Genomic DNA, 21,896 nt, shown 5'->3' with positions numbered 1-21,896 from the left:
TCTTTGGATGGTGGAGTAAGCAGACATTAGCTTTCTTCGAAAGTATTTCTTGTAGATGCACACCCTTATAACAGTACTTAATAATAAAATGATTTTACACTTAGATGTGTAATTGGCATCCACCAACATTCGTTGTTGATAAGAAACTTAGTATTGTATCTTTCCGAATATCCGAATATCTGTAGCTCGTGGAACCTTTGATTCTGTTTTTTCAGCGCTTTACGGAGGCCTACTGCCAGCTACCTTTCTTTTACTCAAACATTTATTATATTTGCTTTTAGCAAAGGTGCACAATAATCCTTACTTCAAACTTTTGCACGTTGGCACTTCGCTGAAACTGCACCTGTGCAGACACCTGAGCTTGTATCTTGGGCTTATCGTAGTGATCGGGTGAATTGGCCCCAGAGCAGCTGGCTCAGCTCGCCGGCACAATAAAATCGCGATCGGCTCTTTGCTGGAACACCTGTTCCCTTGTTTGTTGATAAGTTAAAAGACCTCTCGAGACCCTCGACTGCCGTAAAGTTTATACTGCTCGGCAACTTCGGCGCGAAGGTCTTAATCTGCGCCGGATGAGTGATTCACTGAGAAATACCAACCACCTGAAGTAGCCAAAATTTGTTGGCCAAGCGAGTAGCAAATCTGATTTTTTGTGTTCAGTGTTGTGGCAAGTTCTCTCCAACATAAATCTATATTTTCTAAATCAGTATATGTTGATTTAATTGTGATAATTTTGGAAGGGGAAAATGATTCGTCGCATATAAATAAGTTTATATTCGATATTTATTTGAAGCAGAAAATTGTAATCGTATCTCGTTTGTTTAATCCATCAGATGGCAAGCAATTTTTTTTGCTTGATCTATGTGGAAGTCTGATAAAATTTTTTGTTTACATACAGTTTTTAAATTAGTTTAAGTGAAATGGCCAAAAAGTTCTGCTACTCGGAGAAAAAGACCCTAGCGCGTATTGAAAAAAAGCAGAATCATCGTAAAGTTCCGGATTCCCAATTTGAGAATGGTCAGGATGCTGAGGAGGAGGATGGTGATGGCAGTAAGGCAATGGGTCCAGAAATGGCACCGCAGAGTATGTTCTTTATCTTATTAATCTATATATTATTCTAGTCAACTTTGTTTCTATAACGTAGAGTTGGGAGTTCTGAAGAACCTTGCCAACGGTTACTTGAAGTTGGTCCACGAAATCGAGGCCAACCTCTGCCTTCCAGCGCCTCCTATGGGCGAAGCTAAATCAGAGCGTGAGGTGGGTGGGGAAATCGCTCAAAATACCGAAATCGAAGAGGATATATCGCAGTCTTCAGAGGATACCACTTATCCAGGAATAGGCTTTGTGAATTTGTACAGGCGCAGTACTCACTTTGAGTGCTTGGGAATTCCTCTAACTTCCTTGGAGCTGTTCTGTATGGAGCGCCAAAGAAATGCTGGCACTGAGGCTTCGGATTCATTGAAATCTCTAGATGAGCGGTTGAGTAAGGAGACCGAATGGGTTTCTAAAAGAAATCCAGCGAATACAGCCAAAAATGAAAACATCATAGAAAATACTTCTAAATCTAAATCTGCCAAAGATCAGGAAACAGAAGCAAAACTCGATGAAGAACTTGCAAATCAATGTTCAACGATCGAGCTATACCAGGATTCGCCCACCGGTTTACATTTTACAAATCCAAAGTCCGTGCACTCTACCATGGAATCTAATGAATGGGGAAAATTTCCAGCTAAAAGTGGAAGCATAATTCTTGGTAAACGAACAAAATCACCCAGTAAACGTCCATATACTAGGGAAAAAATAAAATCATTATGTCCAAAAATTCGTGTAGTCGATAGCTGCAGTGAAACGACCAAACCCAGATGTCATATCGATTTCAGGAACGTTGGTGGGCAGAAATCGTCTAGATTTAAGGAAAAGACCAGAAATGCCATGATCAATGAATCGAAGTTGTTTCCATCATCATCTATCTGCGGGCCAGAAGATGAATCGAAACACGGAGGCTCATGGCCGAATGCAGCCAAACCCTCAGCGTTGGAGACCCATTTATATAGCAGCGACAGTGAGATGTTTGAGGGCTCACACGCCCCGAATCCAGTGGAGAGCTCTTCTATGAAAGTATCCGGGAAACGCTTAGAGGAGCTGATGAATTGTAAGCCAGATAAATTGCGTTTGAAGAAGTCTATCAGCACTATTGTTGAATCCGATTTCGAGCCACTAGAACCTATGAGTTCCAACGATACCTTCACGGAGGCGTGGATGAATTCGAATTTGAATAGGGTACCAAACCAACAAAACCCACGGATCGGCGGACTTTATCGTCGGAGCGAAAAGCTAAAGTTCCAGCCCATTGATCGTCTAGACGCGGGCTGTGTTGGTCTACCGCTGTTCAAGAACTCGGAGGAATCCCTGAAGAGGACACAGTACTTTGTGACCGAGTTCGATAAGCTGAGTCACGCTGATAAGGTGCAGGACATAGAGTTGCGAATGGACCAGTTGCGCTGGCTCCACGCAACGACGGATCATGAATATCGCCAGCACTTCCGGAAACAGAGTATTCCTTTTAAGAAGGTCTTGACTAATTCGGTGCAGTATGCGTGTCCTTTAAACTACGACGAATGTCCGGCGGTGAAGAACGACACTCTATTGGCACACTTCATATGCTGGCATTTGGATGAGCCGGGGAAGGAGTTGCGTGAGATTTTCGAGGGCGAACAGGTGCTAATGGTCTTCACTCCCAGGGCCTTCCGGCTGGGCAAGACAGAGTGCCTTTCCGTGCTGGTTTACGGGGGCGTTCGGAATAAGTCCTGCACCCTGCCCGGCGTCAGATTTATGCCCACACCGAATACAGGTTTACCAGAAGCCTACGACCATTTTGACGGCCATTTGCCACTGCTCTTGATGATTTGCAGGAACCGGACGGGAACTGCGAAGGGCAGGAAGGTGCGGTTCGAGGGCCTTGAAGACGAGGAGACCCTCGCTCTGTGGATGGCCAGCAGGGATCTGCCTTGCCCCATCCACGTGGCTATGACTGTACTCAGCCGACGACTAGATGTCACTAGAAGCTCCATCATGAAGGTCCGAGAACTCCACAAATCGCAGGACCCTCTCGACTTCATGTTATCCAACAAAAACCATATGCGTCTCAGCAATCACGACTTGCGCGTTTTCACCAACGATCATAGGGAGCCAATATATTTGGAGGTTGTTGTGAAGGAGTACGCCGGTATACCTTAATGCCTCATTTCAGCTCATTTCCAAGGCGTCGACTGAATCTCTCACATAATACTTAGTGGTTGGGCCCAGTTCTCTGGACATGCCAATAATGGAGGTCTTGCATAGGTTAGAATTTACTTTAATCCATTTTCCAAAATTATAAAATTTTTAATCTGTTAAGATACTATACATTAAATGAGATTATGATTTAGATTTATGATTGTAGGCAGTTTGCAACTCAAAAAAGGAAATATAACCAGCCAAATACAATAAAAATCAGAAAATTCAAGCGCGTAATAAATTTATGAAAAGATATCCAAAAAGTTATTTGGCAATTCGATAGAAATTTACATGACTAATTAAATTATGATATAATATAAAAAATTTTGCAATTTTGCGCTGCGTCTTTGTCTCTAGAATCAGTATGCTGACTATCAACCTTCTAGCCTTTATAAATTCGGAGATATTATGGCTAGATCGACTCGGCTATTGATCCTGATCCTGGTCATGAATTTATAGACTTTATATAGTCCGAAAAGCTTCCTTCTGCCTGTTAAATACTTTTCAACGAATCTAGTATACCATTTTACTCTACGAGTAACGGGTATAAAAATGTTGTATATTTGGTTCACTTTTGACTTTCTTCTAATTAAATTAAATGATTATATGCAGTTCCCTGGCTATTCATTGACACTGCCCCCGGACTCCGTTTCGTTTCTCAGTTCAGCAGTCTTCTAAGCACCTTCCTCAGTTGTCCTTACAACCCGGACTGAACTGATTTAGTTAGTTGTACTCGCTACGAGATACGTGCGGCTAGCTCAGAAGATTTCGTGCGCTCGTCTCACCAAATTTATATCAAACGTGATCACCCCGTTCCAGTAACAACACTCAGTAGTTCTTATTTCCTTCACCTTTATTGTTGGCACGCGTTCCTCCTCATACTCTCTCCGTGCTGCCAAGCGGTTGGGCTGCGGGGCTTTATTGCTTCCAGGCGGTCAGCCTTGACGCCCGACGTCTCCCCCCTCACTTTGGGGCTTAGTTCCGCCTCCTTGAAGACTGGGGCGGTCCCCGGTAAGATCCGGTCTGCAGTCAGGTCCCTGGCCCTGCTCCTCCGGACCCTGACCTAGGGCGGCCAGTTCCATCGTATGTGGCATGATTCGTGCGTCTCGCCCGATCACCCTTGCTTCTTGGCGGGCTTGCTCTTCCGGACTCTGACCTAGGGCGGACAGTACCATCGCCTGTGGCATGATTCGGGCGACACGCCCGATCACCCTTGCTTCTTGGAGGGCTCGCTCTTCCGGACCCTGACCTAGGGCGGCCAGTTCCATCGTATGTGGCATGATTCGTGCGTCTCGCCCGATCACCCTTGCTTCTTGGCGGGCTTGCTCTTCCGGACTCTGACCTAGGGCGGACAGTACCTTCGCCTGTGGCATGATTCGGGCGACACGCCCGATCACCCTTGCTTCTTGGAGGGCTCGCTCTTCCGGACCCTGACCTAGGTCGGGCAGTTCCATCGTTTGTGGCATGATTCGGGCGCCACTCCCCACCGCACTTGCTCCTTGGAGGGCTGGCTCTTCCGGACCCTGACCTAGGCCGGCCATTTTCGGCGGTTCTTCTTCATGTTGCTTCTGATCGTCTGTGCTCAAAGCTTCTGCCACCTTCCGCCACGGTTTTCGACTCTCCATTTGGGCTTCCCCGTAATTCGCTTGGCGTCTGCTCCGGTGTCTCTGTCTTCTCCCAGCACCGTTACGACTTCTACCTCTCTGCAATCCGCACTACGTGCTTCAGTCTGCCTCGGTCTCCTTACGGTACTGCCCGGATCTTCTCGCTATCCTAGAATGTAAACCTTGTTGAAACAGAGTGTAAGTTTGACCGGACTGGTGGAGTTCAATGTTAGCTTCCACCGGCGACAATTTGAGAGCTCTTATGCGTCTCCTTAAAGTGTGTGTTTCTCTAAAAAGGCTGCCCTGTTATAATTTCCAAAACGTTATTCCAGCCTCGTTGTTTTTCGATTGCTAATAGTTGTCGATATATGTCTAGGGTTGTTTTAGTTGCAGGATTGCCACCGTTTTGCCTTGCACTACCATCAATTCCTCTGGCCACACCCTTTACTTACCAGATGGTCCTATACAGCGATATTGCAATTTTGCAGAAGATGTGCCTGCTAAACCAAAGCAGATAGGCTCTTTTGACCGGTTTGGCGGCATAAGGTCGTTATAGTGGGCGTGGCAAAAAGTTTTTTAGCAAATTGATAGAAATTTGCAAGACCAGGAAAATTATGAAAAAATTGTGAAAAATGGTTTAAAAACCCTACTCTACAAGTAACGGGTATAAAAATGTATATTTGGTTCACTTTTGACTCAATTCTAATTAAATCTAACGTATTGCACCGTGATTATATGCAGTTCCCTGGCTATTCATTGACACTGCCCCCGGACTCCGTTTCGTTTCTCAGTTCAGCAGTCTTCTAAGCACCTTCCTCAGTTGTCCTTACAACCCGGACTGAACTGATTTAGTTAGTTGTACTCGCTACGAGATACGTGCGGCTAGCTCAGAAGATTTCGTGCGCTCGTCTCACCAAATTTATATCAAACGTGATCACCCCGTTCCAGTAACAACACTCAGTAGTTCTTATTTCCTTCACCTTTATTGTTGGCACGCGTTCCTCCTCATACTCTCTCCGTGCTGCCAAGCGGTTGGGCTGCGGGGCTTTATTGCTTCCAGGCGGTCAGCCTTGACGCCCGACGTCTCCCCCCTCACTTTGGGGCTTAGTTCCGCCTCCTTGAAGACTGGGGCGGTCCCCGGTAAGATCCGGTCTGCAGTCAGGTCCCTGGCCCTGCTCCTCCGGACCCTGACCTAGGGCGGCCAGTTCCATCGTATGTGGCATGATTCGTGCGTCTCGCCCGATCACCCTTGCTTCTTGGCGGGCTTGCTCTTCCGGACTCTGACCTAGGGCGGACAGTACCATCGCCTGTGGCATGATTCGGGCGACACGCCCGATCACCCTTGCTTCTTGGAGGGCTCGCTCTTCCGGACCCTGACCTAGGGCGGCCAGTTCCATCGTATGTGGCATGATTCGTGCGTCTCGCCCGATCACCCTTGCTTCTTGGCGGGCTTGCTCTTCCGGACTCTGACCTAGGGCGGACAGTACCTTCGCCTGTGGCATGATTCGGGCGACACGCCCGATCACCCTTGCTTCTTGGAGGGCTCGCTCTTCCGGACCCTGACCTAGGTCGGGCAGTTCCATCGTTTGTGGCATGATTCGGGCGCCACTCCCCACCGCACTTGCTCCTTGGAGGGCTGGCTCTTCCGGACCCTGACCTAGGCCGGCCATTTTCGGCGGTTCTTCTTCATGTTGCTTCTGATCGTCTGTGCTCAAAGCTTCTGCCACCTTCCGCCACGGTTTTCGACTCTCCATTTGGGCTTCCCCGTAATTCGCTTGGCGTCTGCTCCGGTGTCTCTGTCTTCTCCCAGCACCGTTACGACTTCTACCTCTCTGCAATCCGCACTACGTGCTTCAGTCTGCCTCGGTCTCCTTACGGTACTGCCCGGATCTTCTCGCTATCCTAGAATGTAAACCTTGTTGAAACAGAGTGTAAGTTTGACCGGACTGGTGGAGTTCAATGTTAGCTTCCACCGGCGACAATTTGAGAGCTCTTATGCGTCTCCTTAAAGTGTGTGTTTCTCTAAAAAGGCTGCCCTGTTATAATTTCCAAAACGTTATTCCAGCCTCGTTGTTTTTCGATTGCTAATAGTTGTCGATATATGTCTAGGGTTGTTTTAGTTGCAGGATTGCCACCGTTTTGCCTTGCACTACCATCAATTCCTCTGGCCACACCCTTTACTTACCAGATGGTCCTATACAGCTGTCGCGGATCGAATATTGTTATCGATAGGCTAGTTAGTATTTTTAAGAAGTCCGAATGTGGAAGGATTTATAAGCCCATATGTGTCTGGGCACATTGTTTTTCGCCATTGTAAAAAGAGCCGGGAAAATTGAGCTTGCATTGTCGTGTAAGAGTTGGAGGACACACTGCGGTGAGCTAATAAGTTAAGTTAGTTTTAATTGTGAAACATTGAATTCTTACAGAATAAAACGTGTTCTACTACCACGGATTAGTCTGCCCTTTCTTTCGGGAACCAATGTGTGGGGTAGCCGTTTAAGGCAACTCCAAGTGACGCACGACGACAATCTTTTATTCGCAGTCCTAGGGCGCCTGCAGGGGCAACTTGCGCTGGAATGACGGTTTAGACGGCCAGCTAGAGAGTTGCCGGAGCTGGAGTGACGGTTTAGACGGCCAGCCAGGATTTGTGTGAGCGCGGCCAGCGGTCAGAAGGCGCAAGGAGCGCCAAGCATCCGTGGCCGCAGCCAGCGGCGACGCTATTTTGGAACTGGGGAAGATGCAGCATTCCCCCAGGAGGAGTGCCCGGCTGAACGGAGGGGAAGCCACCCCTATAACAACAGTGAGTCAGCAGCCAGCCAGTAATGGAGCAGGAACTCAGACGCGGGTGAACATCACGGCGGCGTCGATTCCTTGCCCAGCCACTACGGTGAGTACTACAGTAGCTTCCCAACCTAGCTGTCACAGCTGCGAGTTCAGTACCGGAAGTGAATCAGCCCCTCGTGTTGGAACTCATGGAGAGGATCGCAGCGTTGGAGAGGGAGCTGGAGAGGGCTAGATCCCTGGAAAGTGTGAGCACCGCCAATTACGCGCCGATCGCAGTTGGCCCAAGCGCAGTTGGCGCCAACAGTGGAGCGTCGGGGCGGCCGTCATTTTGGAGCGGCCAGCCAATACCCACATCTAACGGAGAGGCCTTACATAACGGGGTCGGGTCGGTGCCATACAACGGTGACGGTGCGAGCGGTGCGGCCTGCACGCTGCCGCCATCTTCGAGTGGACCGCCATTGCTAACGACTAGCAACTATTTTGTGGAGCCACTGTGTGCAACAGGCACTGCGCAGCCAGCGCATGGACTCGTGCTACCGGGCGTGAGCATCCACAATGCGGCAACAGCATCGCCACTTGTCGGATCCTACGCCGCGACGACGCCGAGTGGAATCCAGGGAGCATATGGGCCAAGGAAGCTTCCAGACTTGCCTATATTTGGAGGGCAGCCCGAGGAGTGGCCGATCTTCAGCTGTGCGTTCGTGGAGACGACCCGAGCGTACAACTGCACGGACCTGGAGAACAACCAGAGGTTGTTGAAGGCGCTGAAGGATGAAGCGCGCGAGGCAGTGAAGGCGCTATTGATTCACCCAGAGAATGTCAGCGCCGTGATGGAGCAGCTGCGCTTTAGGTTCGGCCGACCGGAGCAGCTTATACGCAGCCAGCTCAACAACGTGCGAGAGGTGCAGCCAATTTCGGAGCACAATTTGGCGAAGATCATTCCCTTCGCAACCCGAGTGAGTAACCTCGCGGCCTTCTTGCAGTCAGCGAAGGCGGAGCAACACCTGGGGAACCCAACCCTCATGGAGGAGCTTGTGGCTAAGCTGCCAACGAGCAAGCGAGTGGACTGGGCCAGGCATGCTGCAACGATTGCGCCCTTTCCCACTGTAGTCCACTTCAGCGCGTGGCTACAGGAGTACGCAAACGTGGTGTGCACGGTTTTGGACGTCGAGGGAAAGGAGCCGAGGCGTCGACTTCTACATGCAAGCGTCGACCATAATGAATGCGATCAACAGGATGATCGGCATGGAGGTTGTCCCATCTGTGGAGGACAGCATGCAATATTGAACTGCAGAAAATTTATTGGAGCTTCGCCACAGGAAAGGTGGAGCAATGTGAAGAGGCATCGGCTCTGCTTCAATTGCCTGCGAAGCGGGCACACGGCTAGATCCTGCTATACGCGAGGTGAGTGCCAGACTAATGGATGCCGAAGGGAGCATCACCGTCTGCTACATGGTGCGGACGAGGAGCGAAGGCCGCTGCAGCGAGGTGGCTTCAGACGCCACGAAGGGAACCAGCAGCCAGCAGTTTCCAGACGCAGCCCGGCCAGGAGGCCTTCGCTACGAGATGGTCACAGGGACCAGGAGAGGAACCGGCAGCCAGCCGTTCCCAGCGACAGCCTGAAGAGAGGAGCTCCGCGTGAAGCGGGAGCGCCCATGCAGAGGAATTTGAGCTGCGTTGACGCCGAAGGAGGCCATCTACTGTTCCGTATACTGCCGGTTACGCTGTACGGAGCGGGGCGAAAGGTGGATACGTATGCGCTCCTAGATGACGGATCCTCCGTCACGATGATCGATGACGAACTACGGAGGGATCTTGGAGTGCAAGGAGAGCGTCGGCAGCTAAATATCCAATGGTTTGGAGGTAAGGCAACCAGAGAGCCTACCAACGTGGTGAGTCTGAAGATAAGTGGAGTTGGAAAGCCCACTCGCCATGTATTGAGAAACGTTTATGCCGTTTCGAGTTTGAGTTTGCCGATGCAGACATTGAGCCGACGAGATGTCCAGGGCGTACACAGGGATGCGCGTCTGCCGATGAAGCCTTACAGCAACGCGGTGCCGAAGCTGCTCATCGGCCTGGATCACGGACATCTGGGGTTGCCACTTAGGACGAGGCGGTTCGCTCGAGAGGGACCGTATGCGGCCGCAACCGAGCTGGGCTGGGTTGTGTTTGGGCCTGTAAGTGGGCAACCGACCACGCCGTCACCGAGGTCCTGCCTACTTGCCGTGTCAGTGGATGACGCGATGGAGAAGATGGTGGAGGACTATTTCGATATGGAAAACTTTGGAGTGAAGACCGCGCCGCCGGTCGCAGCCAACGACGATGTTCGGGCCCAAAGGATACTCGAAGACACCACGGTGAAAGTGGGGCGTCGCTACCAGACGGGATTACTCTGGAAGGACGACCACGTTGTGCTGCCACCGAGCAAGGAGATACACAAGGATGCTGGATTCGAATTATGCAAGTTTTCATCCAGCTCACCCACCGTGGAGACGGCTTTAGGACCTGGTCGAGTCAAGAGCGTCGGATGGGGTGAGGCTGAAGAGAAGATCCTCGGAATGCGTTGGCAAGTAGCAACAGATGACTTCAGATTTAACGTGGAGTATCATCGAGTGCCAAGCAGCGTCCTGAGTGGAGATCGAGTTCCTACGAAGAGGGAATACTTGAGCCTGGTGATGTCAACGTTCGATCCCCTGGGATTCCTGTGTTGCCTCATGGTTACAGCGAAGCTACTGCTGCGAGAGATTTGGAGGCAGAAGATCCAGTGGGACGAACCACTACCGGAAGAGTTAAGCAAAGCCTTTGCGACTTGGCGCAAAGAGATGGACGCCGTGGGACAGTTCCGATGTCCGCGCCATTATTTTGGGAGCAGTCCACCAGGGTGATATGGTCTTCGTCTGCGATCCTGCCTTGGCCCGACGAGAGTGGCGCAAGGGCATCGTGGAGGAGGTCTACAGCGGAGCTGATGGAGTCGTCAGACGCGCTAAGGTGCGCGTGAACGACAACGGCCTATCTAGGACAATGATGCGACCCGTCTCTAAACTTGCAGTTTTGGATTTGAGTGAAGCGGTTCTTCACGGGGTCGGGGATGTCGCGGATCGAATATTGTTATCGATAGGCTAGTTAGTATTTTTAAGAAGTCCGAATGTGGAAGGATTTATAAGCCCATATGTGTCTGGGCACATTGTTTTTCGCCATTGTAAAAAGAGCCGGGAAAATTGAGCTTGCATTGTCGTGTAAGAGTTGGAGGACACACTGCGGTGAGCTAATAAGTTAAGTTAGTTTTAATTGTGAAACATTGAATTCTTACAGAATAAAACGTGTTCTACTACCACGGATTAGTCTGCCCTTTCTTTCGGGAACCAATGTGTGGGGTAGCCGTTTAAGGCAACTCCAAGTGACGCACGACGACAATCTTTTATTCGCAGTCCTAGGGCGCCTGCAGGGGCAACTTGCGCTGGAATGACGGTTTAGACGGCCAGCTAGAGAGTTGCCGGAGCTGGAGTGACGGTTTAGACGGCCAGCCAGGATTTGTGTGAGCGCGGCCAGCGGTCAGAAGGCGCAAGGAGCGCCAAGCATCCGTGGCCGCAGCCAGCGGCGACGCTATTTTGGAACTGGGGAAGATGCAGCATTCCCCCAGGAGGAGTGCCCGGCTGAACGGAGGGGAAGCCACCCCTATAACAACAGTGAGTCAGCAGCCAGCCAGTAATGGAGCAGGAACTCAGACGCGGGTGAACATCACGGCGGCGTCGATTCCTTGCCCAGCCACTACGGTGAGTACTACAGTAGCTTCCCAACCTAGCTGTCACAGCTGCGAGTTCAGTACCGGAAGTGAATCAGCCCCTCGTGTTGGAACTCATGGAGAGGATCGCAGCGTTGGAGAGGGAGCTGGAGAGGGCTAGATCCCTGGAAAGTGTGAGCACCGCCAATTACGCGCCGATCGCAGTTGGCCCAAGCGCAGTTGGCGCCAACAGTGGAGCGTCGGGGCGGCCGTCATTTTGGAGCGGCCAGCCAATACCCACATCTAACGGAGAGGCCTTACATAACGGGGTCGGGTCGGTGCCATACAACGGTGACGGTGCGAGCTTGCGAAAAAATTTTCATAACTTTTGGTCGTTGCCAATCCTAAGTGTCATCATACACCCAACAAAAAGAAAAAGGACTTCCTCACTCAAGGAAGGCAGCATTAACTTGCAACACCCAAATAAACAAGCAGACACACCCAAGAAGAATAACCCTTTTCCGAAGACCAAGGAGTTGGTAAATTCAGCAGGGGCGACAAAGAAGAGGATATTCCTCAGCGCAGGTGGATGAAATATTTAAATCAAGCTCATCGGGAGGCGAGAATGACTGCCACGCCCACTCATCAAATGGGAACTGAAAAGTTGTTGAATTATATAGTCGAGTTAGCCGACTTTCATTTACTCATTACTCACCTATTGGAAATGCCAGCGCGAAACTTCATATTTTTTTTGGCTCGATAGATATATTTATTAAAAAAAAAAGTGTGCGTGTGGCGGTTTGTGGACGTGGCAATTTTTTTTTTTTTTTGGATCGATAGAAATTTACAAGACTAATAAAAATACTGAAAAATATAACAACATTTTGAAAAGGGGGAGCTTTCTAGCATTTAAAGTAGAGGTGGAGAAGCATCGGTGCCAAGATCGATGTTCTCGAAAAATCGCAAACATCGATGTTTTTCGAGGAATCTACTGCGCATCGGAGGAGAAAAGCGTATAAATTGTAATTATAATTAAATTTTTCATATTTTCTAATACAATTATTAATATCATATTGCAAATTTATTGTGACTTGCTGGTGGTGTTGGCTGACGTCGTGAAAGACATAGTTAAGTATCTGAAATGTAAGTTTTTAACTCCCGAATAAGGCTTGCAGGGTTGCACCGAAGACACTAGACTAATTCTAGTGTCTTTGGTTGCACGTATGTATATATTTGCAAGTATGCTCGTGCTCGTATGCGTACTTATTGACTTCTCCATTGAATTGCACTAATTAGTATATTTGTTTTATTTATTGGAGCAGCGACGGATGGAAACGTATACGACAATAAGATTGTTGTACTTTAGTTAATTAACTGACTTTTTATTTAAGCAATATTAAATAAAAAAATAATCTTTAAACCATAAATTTTTTTGTTTTTATTTAAAACATACACTTTTAAAGCATAGGAGTTTTGCGCCAAAAACATCGAAAACATCGATGTTCCTCCACCTTTTATAGTTCCTGAGATCTCGACGGGATTGTTATGAGATCTCATAATTTAGAAATAAATTGTTTAGTTTAGTAAACTAAGTCTCTCTACTACATCGTTTATGCCTGGACAAGAATAAGTCTACTTTATTGCCTCCATCTGAATATACTTCACTCTAATCATGTTCCAATTATTATGTTTACTTGCTGTTTTTTGAATTTTCACAATTTAGAATGGGTCATACACTTATCACCCCTCCTCCGTATTAACTCTTAATCGTATATTTTATTTACCGTTCGGTCAATCAAATCCAAGTTCCTTCGCTTACTCATGCATCTCAAATTAAAGCACACTCGATTACATGTTTCCTTAGCAACTTACTTATCTTATCCGGGTTGTGGAACCTAAAGATAGATCACTACAAAGTGGACACCGTCGAGTGGTTTCCATTCCAATTATATTGGACGATTTGATTGAGACGAGTGAAAACTGCCTATGGAGAAATAATTATTACCGAATGTATTTTCGGTATCTGCGGAGTCTATGTGCATAAATGTGTTTTTAATCAGTATCACTAGCCTGTCAGATACGTCATAATAGATAGATTCAGTCTTTAACACCGGAAATAAAAAATATATTCGGTCCACAGAAGGTAACATTGTCCTAAAGTTCCACTACATTTCTATCGGTACTTCTCATTAAACAAAACCTCTTAAATATAATTACTTTTAAAGACATATGACCTGAATGACCACCTTCATTAACGTAACTGCCTATGTTCAACATACACAACGTAAAGCCTAATACATAATTATTAAAATAAAATTCACATAAAACTATTTGGTAATGAATGTTAATATAAATTTATATTGTAGAAAATAATAAATCCCCTTTTATAGGATATTTCAAATTGTAACCGATAAAGAAATTTAAATGTCCTCCTCTTAGCTACATTTTAAAACTGAGCTTTGTATATTCAGATCGCTTAAGAGCAAACGATCACTTTGCAGGGCTATTTAAAGTCTCTTGGCCATTATTTTTGGCTCTTAAAAGCTTTTCCTTTAATCTCTCGAAGCGTTAACAGACTGTTAAGCTATCTGTCTCACTAGAGCCTATCTCTCTCCCTTTCGCCAAGCCATTTTCTCTCTCACTGCACTGCAGCTGCAAACTTTTGGTTTTATTTATTTTTTATTTGACAGCCCAAAATGCTATTGAACTCACACGCACACATACTCAACCGCGAACAACCGGAGTTACACACACACGTACACAAATTAGTGGGGACAGATTTAAATATTTAGCTTGCATACCTATATAAAAATGCGAAGCATACCTGTATAATTGATATAATTCTATAGAATTTTCAAATAAAATTAAAAATATTCGAGATAAAACGAAAATCGGCCAATTATAAAGCCCACCCACTGCAGGACCACCCAACGCAGTACAGCCGGGGACACGTGTCCTGAAAATCCAGACCTACATCAACAAAAGCAGAACCGAGTTCCAAATCCCGAATCCCGATTCCCGAAGCCCAAAAACTCGTAATGCGCCGCTGCAAAGCTATACCCCTAGCCCCGATTACCCGCAAATAACCCCTATATCATTGCTCCCGTTTTTGTTACTGGGTTTCGGCTGGCTATCCCTCCGCTCCATTCCAGGCGCATTTTCTGGAAAATTGTGTCAAGCTGACGACACAATTTTCAAATCGCATGCCCGGAGTTTTGCACATTGCAGTTTTCCGGCTGCACGTCGGCGAAAATGCGGTTCTGCTGAGCGAACTGCGAGCGGGTAAATCGGAAAATCGCAACGGAGAAGCAGAGAGAGAGAGCGTGAGCGAGAGAAGTGCCGTTCTTTTGCCGGCATGCCACACAAAATAATAACGGTACAGTAGCCCAACAGGAAGTGGTGCATTAACACGCGCCGCTTTTCACCTCGAAAATTCGTGCTAAAATCAACACAAAAAGAAAAGTGGAAAACTTCGCGTAATAGTAAACAACAAAAACATTTTAGAGTCCTTGTGTGTCCATGTGTGTGTGTGTGTGTGCGGAACGCCGTGTGTGTGTGTGTGGAATGCGGCATTCGATTGCATCACCTACTAGTAAATAAAGGAGAAACAACAGCCAGAAATGCCTTTTGTGTTTTTTGTGAATGTTCAGGTGTGTGTATGTGCTTGTGTTTGTGGGAGAAACTCTCTTGAATTGGTTCGTTTTTTAAAGCCAAATCAAAATCATTTCGAAAGTTCCCTGAATTTCCTGAATTTTTTAGATTTTTTTTCGGTGCCTCAGTTTGGTTGAAGTTTCTTAAGTAACCAGAACTCTTAATTTATTTTAGCCTAAGTAGTGGATAAATATTATTAGCTGCACTTCGATTTAAAATATATTATAAATGTTATTGAGATTAGGTTTTGCTATAAAAGATTATTTATATTTAATATGCACATGGAAATTCCGATTTTCATTTAAAAAAACGGTTTTTTCTTCAGTACAATTTTATAAAAAAAACTATGAGCGCGTACGGATATATTAAAAAACATGGGTATTTATGAATACAACTTATGTAAAGTTTTTGTTCGAATAATATATATATATAGATATAAGAAATACACATAGTTTTGCAATAGGCCTTGTTTTTGTTGGCCTATGAAAGAAATTGATAGAATCGTTTGAATTTATTCGCTTAAATTTAAAACATTTTTCGATTAATGTGCCCGCATTAATATGCAATATTTTTGTTAACCGCAAAAAGGCAAAACCGGCGGCAGGCCAAAAACCCCACAAAGGGCGAAAGAGTGGCCAAGAGCGAAGCGGTGGGCCAGGGGCGTGGGAAAGCGAGAGAGGGGATGCTCGGCTTGAAAACGTGAAAAGCACGTGCAGCACGAAAAGGGACGGAAAAGCGGCGAAAACTTTTCGGTGTGAATGCCTTCTGCACAGACACAAAAACGAGTTTTTTTCGGGCAGCGCCGCTGGAGACGTCTACTGCGCTCCCGCCGCTAACAGCGCTGCAGTTGGAAGCGATCTCTGTTAGGCGCTAAATGTTAACTGGGGCCAAATGTGAACAAACGAAATGTTAGTAGAGAGTCCGCTCTTTAGATTCTGTTGCATGTCCTCCGTATTTTAAGTATTTTAGGAAATATGTGATTGCAAGCTGCAAAAATATGAATATACAAAAAACATGTTTTAATGTTAAGACTTTAAATTAAATAACTAATTTCATTCATTAATTTAATTTTAAAATTATATTGTTTGTGAATTTTTAATTTCAATTATATTAAATAAATGGAAAATATTCTATTTTCGTACTTATATATATATTTTTTTTATATGTTTGGTAGTTTTTCTAAAAAATTTTAAAAACATTTTACTTGTATTTATTTAAAACTAATATAACAATGTAATGAAATTTGTGGTCATGTTTTTAAAAATTTAATTTTAAAGGTCCTTAAACTTTCCAAAGGGCTTGAAATAGTTACCTTTAGTTTGATGCATTTTTGTTGTTTCATTACTTGGCATCTATGTATGTCTTAACAAAAATATATTAAATAACTGAACTATTATTAAAAGTCAAATCTGTGAAAATGATTTTTTTGAATATATTCGTTGTATTTATTTTTAGCTACTCCAATCCTACTTCCCTTTGTCACACTTCTTTCTCTTGCTGAAAAATTAGCGCTTCAATGTAGGCAATTTGTCAATTACTGATGGCAATGCAGCAAGCGCACAACAGGAAGACAAACAGCTGCAGGAGGAGCTCGTCCATCTCTCTTCGAAAAGCTCCGCTCCCTCGCAGGAGAGAGCGCGGCAGCGACGTCGGCAGAGAGACACGAAGTGGCATCGCGTCACTTCGAGTCTCTGCCGAGCAGCTTGCCCTTCCGCTCCCGCTTACACACGCTTACCGCAATTGTCTGTCTGCTTAAGACTTCGGCTCTACTTCGGGCGGCGCTTCGGCTGCGCTGCCGTCGTCGGCGTCGCCGTCGGCTTTTCAGCTGAATTTCGTTTTTCCGAATTTCCCTGCAGCAAAAACAGTTTGCATTTGTTTTTCCGCGTGTTCGCACACGTTCACGGGTCTGCGTTTTGATTTGGTCTTCCCACTTTCCCATATTCTCCACCTGCCACACATCCATATCCACATTCATTCAAATTCTCCACTACTCTCTTCTTGCGGCTTTTTTTTTTTGGCAGCCGCAACACCGTTATTGCACCGCGTGTGTGTGAGCCAGTGTGTGTGCTTGTGTGTGAAGGATTCGAAAAACTACGCTTGGGATTACTTCTTTTTAGGCTATTTGGCGTTTCTCGGTTAAATACAGAATACGCTTTTTCCATTTCCAAAATCATACATTTTTTTATAAAGCATTTTTTATTTTATAGTTGGTTATAATGATTTCCCGTAAACGTAGTTTGATTTTGACAGGATTTTGTTTGCTAGCAAATTTGCAAAAAATTGTGTGATAAAAAATAATGATTTTAGACAAGACCTTTTTTTTCGCGAAATGATATTAGGGTAAATTTCAGAGAAAAGCTTATGGTGACCGGTGATTTGTAAAACTTAACCAAAGTAACTGAAAATATAATGGATTTCTAAAGGTGTGAGTCCTGTAACTCTTAGGGCAGTTAAAAGATTCAGAGAAAAAACTTTGTTCACATAAGGATTTTTCTTTGCGTGGGACTAAACAGAGAATGCAGAGAATTAAATAAAAAGTTCGAACATTTTGCCTCTTTTAAAATATTTTAATTTTTTTAAGCACTCTTGTTACGGAAATTAATAATGTGCATCTTAAACCCATTCACATTTAGGGGCTATCCGAAAGTAACATCAAAAATGACTTACTAAAATGCTGATAAATGTTTTCAGAGTTCTTATCATATTTTAAGGGATACGGTTCAATATACGGAATTAAGAAAATATCTAGAATACAATTTCGAAAATTGTCATTAGTTTTAGACAGAGTTCGTAGCCAATGCAGTTTTGGAGAGAACCGAATCTCTCCAGAAGTTGCAACTCCGCAGCGCCGGCGGTAACTCTCCCGCTGCCAACGCTACAGCTGGCGTCTCTGCCGACCGCGATAGCGACGTTGACTGCGGGCAGAGCAGAACTGAAACTGAAACATGGAAATCGTGAAGAAAAGTCGAGTCGTGTCGAGATCGAAGCGCCGAACGGAACGGAACGAACGGAGCTGAACGGAAGTGCAGTGCAAAGCGGAAACGGAAGTTGGAGCAGTATTCCCACTTAGTGCTTGGCACGCACACACACCAGCTCGCGCGCACACACACACTCAACCGAACACGCACGCACACACACACGTGCGTTTGGCGGCGTTCCTCATAATATTATTTCTTATATTTTTCCAAACTTACAACGCGTGCAAGCGATTGATTTTTTTTGCAAATTTTTTTAACGTGCTCTCTCTTTATACATTTATAAAAATACGAAATAAAAACAAAATATATGAAATCAAATGCAACGAAAAACAACCCTCAACAGCAGCGAGAACAACAACGTGCGGTGTTGTGTGTAAGCCTGCCGCAGAAATCAAATGAAAGTCCAACTGCAAAGTAAAGCTAAAAGAAAGTCGACAAAAGTGGCAATATGCAGTGCGTGTGCATTGAAAAACCAGATATACAGCGGCCACAGGGTATAGTACTTTGGACAAGTGAAATATCCCCCGAACGCCAGTGAAAATCGGAGGAAAAACCAACGCCAACCAAGCATTCGCAGACAACACCGGAATCGCTGGGAAACCGGACAAAATGCTTGGCAGCCAAATTGGCTGCCTTTGAGGCTGAGTGAGTGGCTCAAGGTGTGTAAATCTATTCTATATATTCCTTCATGTACGTATTCTATATGCTAATATTGAAAATTAAACACCCTGCGGTTTTTTGTGTATTTTTCTTATGTTTTTTTATGAGCTAAGTCCGCTGATTTGTGGCCAATTTTTGCCGAACACTTCCGCTTTTTGGATATACGCGCTGATCGGAATGACCTATTTCACCGGGAAATCAAAGAATATTTCAAACAAATAAATATTGAGAAAACTATATGTTTTCTCTGCTTAGCCATGGCATATGTATTCAAATAATGGGATTCCATCCCAGTGATGAAGTGCGAAAAGGCAATTGTTTATCAATTGTTCAATAATAGCAAATGAATAATTAAATATGCCAAAAATACTTCAAAAAATAGCAATGGCTCATCGTGCACCTTTTTACTTGGCTTTCAATTAAATGCCTGAAAATAAAACGCGAATATTTTTATTGAAAATGCCTTGTGGCGTGTTCAAAAACATTATTTTAATGTTATTGTACATTTTGCAGATAAAAATACTACTTATTTGAATCTATCGGTTTTGCAGCATTGATGTTTATTTAACTATATGTCATTCCATTTGCTTATTCGAGTTCTTATTTTGATTGCATTTTCTAAATATATATATATTTTAATTATATCGCAACATGTAAAATGTACTCTTATTCAATTTTTAATGAAATCTTTTCACGTTTTCCCAATGTATTTTCTTTATGATTTAAATGCTGTAAATGCCCAAAATCTGCATATTTTTTTGTGACTCCTAACCGATCCGTCTATAGCCCTTTTCTATTGTAAACAAACTCTGGCGTCAGCTGCCGTCGCTAGACAAACATAAACAAAATCAAAAAACATTCAAGCGAAATAGGAAAAAGTTACAATATTTTTAAAATAAATGCCGAGTTGATTTGATGATTTGTTCATGTCTTTCGGCATCTTTGCCAGGCCATCGCTCATTGAGAACCCAGCGAACCGCAGCGGGAAAAACATCTCCCGATCTCAACGGTCTTTTTCCGACAATCTATTAATAAATTTGATGCATAGCCATCCCCTTTGGGCCATCCTATTGGCCAGATCGTTCTTATGCTAACTTTAGAGGGCCATAGGCATTTAATAAACGAGTGTTTCGACATTTACCGCGAATTACACAAGTTCTTTTATGTTTGCGGGCAAATTTTTCAATTCTATTGAGGGAATAAAATTAAACAAATTTCTTTAGATTTATTTTTCTGATCAAAGCTAAATTTCTTTTTATTTGGATAAAAAATAGTAATTGTCCTTTAAGAGATTTAAAAGAAAACCACCTTACCGCAAAAGAATGGTTTTGAAAATGCGTGTTCATGACGTTTTATTTATAAATAGTTTTCCACAGCTAAATACTTTCCTAAATAAAAAAGATATAATGGCTTTCGGTATAATTGATTAATTATTTAAAACACAACTGCACAAATCCTCTCCCAAGGCAAAATAATTGCCCATCAAGTCTTAAACATATTTTCATTTTTTTTTTTAATTTGATATATTAAAAAAACGCTGTCACATCCATTAATGCTCAATCGTAAAATTATTCAGAACTTCGCAAAGAAATGACCACTTGGCTTCCTCCATCACAAATAATTATTGTCAGGGGCTTTCTCCCCTCTTCGTTATTATTTCCACGCATGCATGTGTATGTTTCGAAATCGGTTCCGCACATTTGTCATATTAAATCATCAAAATGGAGGAAAAACATCAAAATGGCCACAAAAAATTAATGCAAATCCTGGCGCTTTCGCATTTAATATGCACAAATAACAAAAAACGGTCGATGGGGTAAAAAAAATGCAGGCGGAGCAAAGTTGAAAGCAAAAAAAACAATTGGAATAATTGTGCAATATAAGGACATATGAAATTTCATTTCAATTTTGTTTTTGCATCTCTTTATTTATTTATATAAGCAGAAACAACGCAGAGGAAATCATGTCCATAAACTGAAAATTGTCACGCCAGTAAAAACTCAGTCACACACGAAATGGACAACAAAGACTGCATCCCAAATAAAATGAAGTATGAAAAACCCCGAACAACTAAATTGATGAAAAATATTATAAATAAATTAAAATGAAATAAATTTACTCGGAGCCAGCATCATCAATTGGTCAGGCAAGCAGAAGAGAAATTGTCAGAATCATAATCAAACTTTTCAGGTACAGGGTAATCACGGGTATACATGTTTGGGGATCATTCGTTTAAACCAAATTGAGTTATCTATCATAATTAATTCATATACAATAAATACTAATTAATTATATTAAATCCCAAAATCCTTTTATCTTGAAAACCAACATAAGATATAAGATATTCTATGAACACGTCTGTTACTGCTTCTTGCAATTTCGGTAGAAAATCAGTTTTTTTGATAGATTTCATTTTAGTTATTGTCATTTCACGCTTGACCTAATTTACGAGCAGGAAAAAGGAAACAACGTCGCAGTAGAAAAATCAGATGTAAGGATATTTAGGGAGAAGGAACATGGACGAAAGTGTCGCATATTTGTCGATATCTTTTTTTGATTTAAGCCTGGTAAAAATCTATAGTGGAGCACACGACATAATGGCGAATAATGCGGGCTGAAAACAAAAGTGACTTCCTTTATTGTCGTCTCGACATATCCTTCCATTGTGATCTGAGTTTCAGCCACGGATTTGGGCTTTGGATTGTTGGTTCTGGGTTTTGGGTTTTGGGTTTTCGGGTCCTGCGCCTGGCCTCATTTGTCCTAGTTTAAATGGTCTTTAGGTCGCGCATTAAACCATTGCAAAATTTTGCATACATACACGCACACTGCCAGCTCTCTCTCGTCTTCTTTGTGTTGGTAACTATCTGTGTGTGTGTGTGTGTGTCTTCCTTTGTGCTTGTGTTTATTTGTTTGCTGTTGGCTTTGATTTGGTTTCTGGCCTGGCCTGCTATCGCCATCAAATCAGGCACACAAACATAATTGTGCATGTGTTCGTGTGTATGTGTCTGCGCCAGGATCTTCGCTCGATGTGTGAGTGAGTATCTGTGTGTGCGAGTGTGCCAGTGTGCCAGTGTAAATAGCAATTACAGGCCAACTACCCGCGACCCCTTCTCCATCCATGCTCCATGTGTTAGGGTAAATATACATAATCAAGCGAATGCCCCCAAAAACGAAAATGCAATGAGGCAGCGCACAGAAAACAACAAATACACTATTTTACACTCG

General features: G+C 44.2%; 4 protein-coding genes across 8 annotated transcripts in view; 3 read left to right on the top strand and 1 right to left on the bottom strand.

Annotated features, from left to right (window-relative positions):
• The first annotated feature begins 322 nt into the window (after window positions 1–322).
• Window positions 323–3,540, top strand: LOC6615168. The gene is made up of 2 exons (XM_032725399.1): window positions 323–1,080; window positions 1,142–3,540. Exons 1-2 carry the CDS (start codon window positions 918–920, stop codon window positions 3,232–3,234), a joined length of 2,256 nt encoding a protein of 751 aa, XP_032581290.1. The 5' UTR covers window positions 323–917; the 3' UTR covers window positions 3,235–3,540.
• A 584-nt stretch (window positions 3,541–4,124) lies between these two features.
• Window positions 4,125–6,986, bottom strand: LOC116802203. Of its 3 annotated transcripts, XM_032725886.1 has the most exons (3): window positions 6,070–6,986; window positions 4,523–4,708; window positions 4,125–4,336 (listed from the first exon to the last, which is right to left on the bottom strand). In XM_032725886.1, exons 1-3 carry the CDS (start codon window positions 6,629–6,631, stop codon window positions 4,209–4,211), a joined length of 876 nt encoding a protein of 291 aa, XP_032581777.1. In that variant the 5' UTR covers window positions 6,632–6,986; the 3' UTR covers window positions 4,125–4,208. The 3 variants fall into 3 exon arrangements, with proteins under 3 accessions (XP_032581777.1, XP_032581776.1, XP_032581778.1); XM_032725885.1 differs by having other exon boundaries at window positions 4,125–4,708; window positions 6,070–6,983; XM_032725887.1 differs by lacking the exons at window positions 4,125–4,336; window positions 4,523–4,708 and adding an exon at window positions 5,858–6,069 and having other exon boundaries at window positions 6,256–6,986.
• A 175-nt stretch (window positions 6,987–7,161) lies between these two features.
• Window positions 7,162–10,918, top strand: LOC116802202. The gene is made up of 2 exons (XM_032725884.1): window positions 7,162–7,251; window positions 7,304–10,918. The coding sequence occupies exon 2, from the start codon at window positions 7,850–7,852 to the stop codon at window positions 10,544–10,546; it is 2,697 nt and encodes an 898-aa protein (XP_032581775.1). The 5' UTR covers window positions 7,162–7,251; window positions 7,304–7,849; the 3' UTR covers window positions 10,547–10,918.
• A 5,979-nt stretch (window positions 10,919–16,897) lies between these two features.
• Window positions 16,898–21,896, top strand: part of LOC6615159 (innexin shaking-B) — a 163,571-nt gene continuing 158,572 nt past the window's right edge. Inside the window, exons 1-2 of one of the 3 annotated variants that reach the window (XM_032726351.1) lie at window positions 16,898–16,937; window positions 18,355–18,670. The gene's annotated coding sequence lies outside the window, so the exon portion shown is untranslated. Of the gene's footprint in view, window positions 18,671–21,896 lie in introns of all 3 variants that reach the window. The other 2 variants (XM_032726350.1, XM_032726353.1) reach the window with 2 other exon arrangements.

The sequence above is a fragment of the Drosophila sechellia genome, chromosome X (assembly GCF_004382195.2).
Source record: "Drosophila sechellia strain sech25 chromosome X, ASM438219v1, whole genome shotgun sequence".
NCBI lineage: Eukaryota > Metazoa > Arthropoda > Insecta > Diptera > Drosophilidae > Drosophila > Drosophila sechellia.
The sequence above is the reverse complement of the archived record's forward strand: the minus strand, read 5'-3'. Positions and strand labels throughout refer to the sequence as shown.

Coding starts and splice junctions, on each gene's coding strand:
- LOC6615168 (XM_032725399.1), top strand. CDS start 918: ATGGCCAAAAAGTTCTGCTACTCGGAGAAAAAGACCCTAGCGCGTATT. Junction 1,081..1,141: donor TCCAGAAATGGCACCGCAGA/GTATGTTCTTTA, acceptor TCTATAACGTAG/AGTTGGGAGTTCTGAAGAAC.
- LOC116802203 (XM_032725885.1), bottom strand. CDS start 6,631: ATGGAGAGTCGAAAACCGTGGCGGAAGGTGGCAGAAGCTTTGAGCACA. Junction 4,709..6,069: donor GATGGAACTGGCCGCCCTAG/GTCAGGGTCCGG, acceptor TGCCCGACCTAG/GTCAGGGTCCGGAAGAGCGA.
- LOC116802202 (XM_032725884.1), top strand. CDS start 7,850: ATGGAGAGGATCGCAGCGTTGGAGAGGGAGCTGGAGAGGGCTAGATCC.